At 38.0% G+C, this 7,868-nt stretch overlaps 1 protein-coding gene across 2 annotated transcripts; it reads right to left on the minus strand.

Annotated features, from left to right (window-relative positions):
- Positions 1 to 395: 395 nt before the first annotated feature.
- Positions 396 to 7,077, minus strand: LOC108257671 (G-protein coupled receptor family C group 6 member A). Of its 2 annotated transcripts, none has more exons than XM_047150861.2 (6): positions 6,738 to 7,068; positions 6,316 to 6,607; positions 4,991 to 5,776; positions 4,226 to 4,432; positions 3,665 to 3,782; positions 396 to 3,501 (listed from the first exon to the last, which is right to left on the minus strand). In XM_047150861.2, exons 1-6 carry the CDS (start codon positions 6,926 to 6,928, stop codon positions 2,072 to 2,074), a joined length of 3,024 nt encoding a protein of 1,007 aa, XP_047006817.2. In that variant the 5' UTR covers positions 6,929 to 7,068; the 3' UTR covers positions 396 to 2,071. The 2 variants fall into 2 exon arrangements, with proteins under 2 accessions (XP_047006817.2, XP_047006818.1); XM_047150862.2 differs by having other exon boundaries at positions 3,365 to 3,501; positions 3,665 to 3,768; positions 6,738 to 7,077.
- Positions 7,078 to 7,868: the final 791 nt, after the last annotated feature.

Below are 7,868 nucleotides of genomic sequence, written 5' to 3' on the forward strand. Positions count from 1 at the left end.
ATAATATAATTGAATACACGAGTGTGTATAGTGTGGAGTGAAAATGAAATTCAATCTATAGTTTATTCCATGTTGAAAAGTAAGACTTTGAAACAAATTTGCAATTTCACCATTGATTCTCTTTGTAAAATCAACCTTTAATTCAATGTTAATTCAACGCTGACGCGAGACCTTAATTCACACATGTTGAAAAGTAAGATGTTGGAGCAACGTCATGAGATCAACGTTCGGCAACAACAATTTTCAACAATGATTCAACCCGATCCATGATGTTGACTCATCGCCGTCCCAGACCCACCTCTATTGACACGTTCACTGGACGACTGTCCATATCACACACACACACACTCACTATATATATATATAAGAGAGACTTTCACTCACTAACATTTGCAAAGTAAACGTTCAGTTTGTGTATTCGCCCTTGACATTTACCAAAATTTGTTTTCCTGTGTTTGTAATCCCAGTTTTGACTTTTGCTAGTTTCTTGGTTCTTCGACTTTGTCTTTGCTCTGATTGTGCTGATTGTGCTTCACCTGACCCTCGTCTGTTTGACCTTGAGTTTGGATTGGATTGGTCTGCCTGGCTGTTCCTACTAATAAATTTGACTCGCTGCATTTGAACCCATCTCTCCTCTGGTTATCGTGACACCCGTGAATAAACGATGAAATGCTGCCTGGGTTTTACCACCATCTTGGCTGCACTTCAGCACCTTACTGTACTAATATAATGCTGTAAAATGACAGTTTAACAAGTGCTGTATCATCATGTTAAGGTTATAAAACCATAAATAGTATATCTGCAAAACTTCACTCATTTTATTAACATTTATCATTTGCGTATGTGATAAACTTGGTCTAACATTAAATCCTCATAATACCAAATGTATCATAAAAGAGTAATGTACCTTATTAAACAATTTAAATGGCTTTAATACACATGATATCTGATGTGTCAACCTTATACATGCACTACTTTTTTTTAACATACTATATGACCTGAGAAGCAGATTAACCTCTCGCCATATTCCAAAAAAGATATAATACAAAAGAGCTTCAATGCACCTGCTATCAAAAATATAAATATCACTGTGGTCAAGGAAAATAAGATAAATAGGATTGTTAAAAATCTGCTTTTCTAAATGTTTTAACTTTATTATAGAAAAATAGAGACAATAAAAGAAACCTTTATACATTTACACAACCTTTATACATCACAATATGTTAAATAGTATTTTGTATGATCATCTCTTTGGCATAAATTATAGAGCAGTTATCTCTTATTCCTTTATGTTTTGACCTAATTTCTGGAATGTGATTTATCAACTGCTGACAAAGTTCAAGTGAAAATAAAATAGTAAATTTATAGGGGAAAATAAAAGAATAACCTGGTTGCACACCACTTAACTAGCACCACTTAACTTAACTTAAGAAGAAGCAGCTTTTTTCTGTTTAGACTGACTCAATAGAATGACACAATGTAGGCAAAGTGAAAACACTTTAGAACGGCTTTCAGTCAGTATTGACTTGGTTTATAAGTGATGAACAAGGTTTCTTTTCCCCCTGAACATTTCAAAAAAGTTAAGGCATTTGTTTTTGTTCTTTTTTTGCTTTCACTTTTACATTTAAATATTTTTTTTTTTTTTAGGAAATCTGGTGTGGTTCATGCATCACTAATGGACGCGTTATATGTACGTATGAAGGCTTCACACTATACGAGTGTCCACACAGAAGACCCTGACATGCCTGCATAAGTATAAATCAACCTGAAAGGATGAAAGCATTGTTATGTCTCTTTCTGTAGGTAGAGGGTGTAAATCCCACCGCACCACTTTCAGCAGGTAGTCAAACAGCATTGTGGGTGATGTAGGAACCCGTATTAATTGCAACCCATTAGGGTTTAATTGCAACCCAATAGGAAACCATTAATATGCAAATTATTAATGGTGGATTTTCAGTTTAAAGTAGAAAATGCCTTTGATAAAATGCAGGATTAGATTATTTTTGTCTCACTGCCCTTTTGCATATGCATAACTGATTTGTTGAACAAGTCCATCATTCGTTGTAGTGAGTTAGAAACTCCTTGTTCGCCGACGTCTAATGGAAACAATATTCTGTCTGTGATACCAGATTGGCATTTCAGAGTCTGCATTAATGAATTTTGCTGTATTTGTTATTGTTGTATTTGCAGTATCTTCTGAGCTGTTTGCATCATCTGCAATAGTGAACAGTTCTGGTGACGTTGTCCTCGGTATTGCTATTGAGTCATCTGAGTCACCTATGTTTAGTCCGTTATCCCAACAGGACATGTCACTGTCTCTAGTACTTGATCGTGTTGATCTTGTGCTTGGTATTGTGTCCTCTGAGCTTTCTGTATTCAGTACATTATACACATCTAACATTTCATCATCTCCAACAATGAGCTGTTCTGGTGACGTTGTCCTTGGTATTGTTATTGAGTCATCTGAGTCAACTATGTTTAGTCCATTATCCCAGCCAGATATTTCAACCCCTTTAGTGCCTGGTATGGTTGGAGGCATTGGGCTTGGCAATGGTAAGGAATCCACTGAGCTTCCCAAGTAAACAGAACTTATATCTGAATTTGAAACAGTTTCTGTTGACTGGCTGCCTGTGACCTTTAATGCATTTTTGTGTTCCAGTTTTTCTGAGATAATCTTAAACCATTTTGGGGTGAAGTGGCAGAAGATAACTCCATAATTGGAGACCATGATGGCTGAGATCTGGATAATGGGCCGCAGTTCATGCTGCGTGATAAAGACTGGAATAAAGCAAAGCCAAGCAAACAGATGGATGAGCATGCTGAAGACGATAGGCTCGGTCTCATGATCTCTGCCTTTGAAGGCCAACAGGAAACACACCACAGCTAGAACTGCGATGTATACATGCATCACTCCAAAACTGACCATGGATGCACCTTGGGTACACAGATGGTTCATGGTAAGTTGCTGAGTTTTTGATTCTGTCTCCTCAACGCCCGGCTGATCAAATGCAAACCAGAAGATGCAAATGAGACCCTGTATAGCAGTGAGGAGGCCTATGATGACAAATGGCTTATCAATCTTTTGCAACTTGTGCTGTGTGTGTGGATCGTAGGCCACACAGGCTATAAAGGTGCGAAAAGCCTTCGTGAGAATGCAGGACACACACAGCGTGAATCCGAGACCGTACATGGCCTGTTGTGCCATGCAGTGATGAATGCATGGTCTGCCTAAAAAAATGATGACACCTCCAAAACTCGCAATAAGCCCACAATTCATAATACAAGAATATATTAAAGTGTCTTTGATGATGGGATTGTCTCTGTGTAAAATGAAAAAGACAAATGAGAATATCAGTAGCAATATGCCGATTCCTGTTCCAATCATCACCACGATGGAATATGGGTCAGACCACTTCAAATACCAGACCTTCCACTCCTGACATTCTGATGAACCCGGGAGAGAAGAAAAACCGTTTGGACATTTATGACACGTCTCTTGATCTGTGGACAGAAAACAGTGGAATGTGATAAAACTCATTAATGCCTTTTACTGAAAACAAGTACAGTATTAGTTAGTATTTGTGACTGCAATTCCTATAGTTCAGTCTCCGATTTGATTTAGTACAGAGCATGTGGGATTCAGGATCAGAATTATACAACTCACCTGTCGTGTTAGAAAAGTATCCTTCAATACAATTAGTACAGGTATAGCAACAGGAAATATTTGACACACTCTTCTCTGTGCCAGGGGGACAAGTCTCTGAACACCTAGACAAAGGCACCTAGATGTTAAAAGAGAGGGTTTCTTCGCTTAAAATATTCACAGTGCTCTGTGTTTACAGTGACTTGCATATTTATTCATAATTATACTAGGACTATTATACTATATTATACTGTATTATACTGTTCAACATATTTCTTTGTTACAACTTGGGGGAAAAAAATGGATCCAATTGGTGATTATTAGTTAAATAATTTACACCAAATGGTCTGTAATGTCCTTTAGCTTTTTTCCATTTACATCCAGAAGATCAAAAGCATCCCCACAACAACATGCTACCACCACCATGCTTCACAGTGTGGCCTGTGTTCTCAGGCAGATCAGTGTTGAATTCTGAAAGTCTGAAGTGTATACTATATGGACGTTATATAAAGTATTAATTTAAAGTTTAAATTCCATTTTTTCACATCACAGTTAAACAGATAACAAACAATTTGACCTCACCGTGTTGTTGGACCATGGGATATTGTGCTCATAGACTTCCACATCGTTCTTGAGTATGTGGAATTTTCCCACCACATTGGGTATTCGTACATCACTGGCATTTTTCCACATTATGAGATCATAGCCGCTGTCAAAATCACCATCATTATTAAAAGAATATGTCTGGTTGTCCAGGGTGAAGTTCGTCTCATGAAGAATGGCCACTAGCTGAAGGAGCAGAATTAAAAAAAAACATCATACATAATTCCTAAAGTCTACAGAACTGTTGAATTCTGGATTCTGCTTGGCAATGGTTAATTTTCTATACCAGCAACTCTGACATTAGTGCCACTGCAAATAAAATGTTTATATTAATGTGGACAGTTACTGTGAGGCAATGTTTATTTAACATTTATGAAGGAGTCTCTAGTATCAGCACTTTGTAATAGTCAGCGGTAAGGCTGTAACTTTTTCTGACATCTTCAGGACAGAGGAGTTTACACTCTGTGAAACTCTTTTGTGTGTTATTAATGTCAACAAATAGAAAACAAGAGAGGATGGAAATGACTGTATAGCTGCTATAACGTATAACGTATAAATGAGAGTGTATAGCTGAGACCAGGAATAAATTTTTTCCTGGACATTACAAAATGCTTACTGTAGAAAATTGTTGTTATAAGTTGGATATACACACTTGTGAATGTGCTGTTGTAGGAAAACAATTAATTTATTCACCACAGCACTCAGTATTTCACTGTGACAGCTCATCCCCAAGCTTGATTTTACCTTCTCTAGTGGAAAACTGGCATCTCCAGGACAGACAGAGTTGTTACATTCCAGAATTTCCTTGATGGCATGAGCTATGGCGTAGACTGCAACTCTCTGATTATATGTAGCTGTGAGATCCACAGCACTGAGCAGGAAGTCATCGTTCATCTCCTGGGGGTTGCATTCAGATGGATACGTGTTCTCAGAATTTTGACCAGCAATGCAATTGAATCTCATTTGCTTGTACTCCCTGATGAAGTCATTCCATGCTCCTGAACTTGGCTTCAGGTTCTGGAGATAGTCTTTAAAGCCTGGAATCTCACCAGTGGCAAATGTAAAACCTAAGATGTTTCCTACTTTGTTTATGTCCTTCATCTTCATTAAGGAGCCTGCCGTAGACCAGGCATCACTGGCTATCCAGGTACGACTAGTGTTCGTCTTAATCATCTCTTTAAAGAGCATCTCCACCACTTTTATTCTTAAAATGAGCAGCACAACCTTGGCACTAGAGGATCGAATGCGATCGGCCACCTTCTTAATGCTCTGCTCAGATGTATCAATGGTTGGTAACACTTCCTGGAACTCCACACACACTTTTACTTTGTCTGCAGCCAGTAGAAAGTTCGCAAGTGCTGCATTGCCGTAGTCATCGTCTAGGGTCACCACTCCAACCCAGTCCCAGGAAAAGTGCCTCATGAGCTTTGCCAGTGCCTGTGTCTGATATATATCACTTGGAATAACACGAAAGAATGATGGGTAACGCAGCTTATCACTTAGTATGGGTGCCGAAGAAGTACAACTGATCTGTCAAATGTGAAGACACAAATATGGACAAATTAAACAAAAAAAAAAAACAGACTCATTGAGTGCACTCATTAGACTGTGTTCTACAAAATACATGTTTTTAAATCGATTTATTCTACTGTTTGAGTAAAAATAGCCAGACTAGGAAGCCAAACTATGAAGAAAAACTCTATTTTATATGTATATGTTTATGTGAGTTTGGACATAAACAATTCATAAGATAAAGCTAGTAGGCCTGTGCTGTTAGTTGCTAAATAATAAGATTATAACAAATAAACAGACTATGACTAGGTTTGTCTAGCATGAATGAAGTCATAAAGTCATGAATGTTCAGGAAAACAATAATGGTTAGTGTTATTAAAGGTATCAGACAACATGATAAAATTATATATCACCTGATTCGACCTTCAAATTTACAAAGTTAAGGCAGAATAATTATTTAAGTAATAACATGACCTTTCATACAGGAGAATATTGCTTTTGTATACACTTAGCTATTCTTAGACTTAACCCCACACCACGGTACTCCTCATTATTACCTGAGGAATCATGTAGAGACTGAGCAGTTTAGCAACAGGAATGGATAATTCAGAGTATCTTTCTCCCAAAAATGCCTTCACGGGTGAACTGAAGTTTGAGTAGTCAGAGAGAACGGGAAGTGACCCATTAACCGCAAGCATATGCTCCACACAATGCAAGGCTTTGGACGCACACGCACATGGATCACACATCAGATATCCGAGCCGAATTCCAGGAAGAAAGCTTGAGTTATTGATCGTTTCAATGGTGTGGATTATCGCCAAAGATTGTACAAAAGATATTAGATTAAAGCTGAAAAAGACAGGAAGAGGAGTAAGCAATTAAAATGTGTTGATTTATCAACAGAAGTGGGTGTATAAGTTCTAGTACATTAATAAATATTGATAAAATAACACTTTAATAAACCCTTAAGCATACTCACTCTGCGCATGGTGTGTATGGCCGATTTGAGGCATAAAACGTTGTGAACTTAGAGTGGACTGAGCTCAGAATCCCGATGACAATATCCCCAGGTAAATAAGCTCCACAGAGTGACGATGTACCATCACAGACTACCAACCTCCCAGAAATCAGAGTTACTCCTAACATGTAGAGACAGAAATAAGGACCCATGTTGCAAATACAAAAAAGGGACTGACATTGTCCGACACCAATACCGTCTGATATCCCTGGTACAGTGAATCTGAAAGACGTTCTGCGGGAATTTTCTTTTCACATTTTCCAACACATGATGTGCTACAAAGAACTGGAATAACCAGTTTAGGATATCTGTTTATAACAGGAGAGGTGGCTGTAACCAAGAGAGTATTATAATTCTAGAGTATTATATTTCATGAAAACAAAGTTTAATAATATTCCTTCAGACATGGTATATTTCATAGGTCTCAAAACAGATAATATCTGCCAGTAATGATAAAATGGAACTTCTGGTAGAGGTTGACAGAAGGAGCTGATGCATGAAGAAGAATGCAGGAATGTTAAATACTGTTGTAGAACCAGCTATGTGAGGGTGTCTGATCTCTGGGCTCATGTTTATTCAGTCTGTGTCTTTCAACACACGTTAAAAGGCACAACAAAACCAAAACAACTCATCAGAAATGGGTTTGTCACGAACTCGCAGCTTTCGCTCTGTCAACTTTAGGTTCATGCTCCGCCTTTACATCCAGTTCAGTTATGTTCAAAGTTAATTGCTAGCCTTGTTAATGTTGCAGTTTGTCAGTCATTGCCTGTAGAAGAAGTAAACTTCATTTTAGGTAAAAACCTAGCTGGTGGTAACATGCTGTCTGACCTGGAATAGTTTGAAAGGCCAGATTGCCTCAGAAGAATCTGATCCAGTAATTCCCCAACAAGGAGGCTATGAAGCAACTAAGTCTGTTAGTCAGGTGCAATTCAGGCTCAACATTTTGATTCTAGTCTAGAGAGGTATCTCTCCTTTGCTTGTGATCCCAGTGATATGGCGTTAAAAAAGTTGGATTTTACCTTGATGTTGGTGTTTTGATGTATAAATGGTCTCCCACTGTTGATGTGGTGGAAAGGACTGTGTATCAGATAG

Source organism: Ictalurus punctatus, chromosome 25, assembly GCF_001660625.3.
Source record: "Ictalurus punctatus breed USDA103 chromosome 25, Coco_2.0, whole genome shotgun sequence".
Lineage (NCBI taxonomy): Eukaryota > Metazoa > Chordata > Actinopteri > Siluriformes > Ictaluridae > Ictalurus > Ictalurus punctatus.

Excerpts from the sequence above, each read along its gene's own strand:
- LOC108257671 (XM_047150861.2), bottom strand. The coding sequence starts at position 6,928 with ATGGGTCCTTATTTCTGTCTCTACATGTTAGGAGTAACTCTGATTTCT. Across the intron at positions 5,777-6,315 it reads GTCTCTACATGATTCCTCAG|ATCAGTTGTACTTCTTCGGC; the intron begins GTAATAATGAGG and ends CACATTTGACAG. Across the intron at positions 3,783-4,225 it reads TCCCATGGTCCAACAACACG|GTGCCTTTGTCTAGGTGTTC; the intron begins GTGAGGTCAAAT and ends TTTAACATCTAG.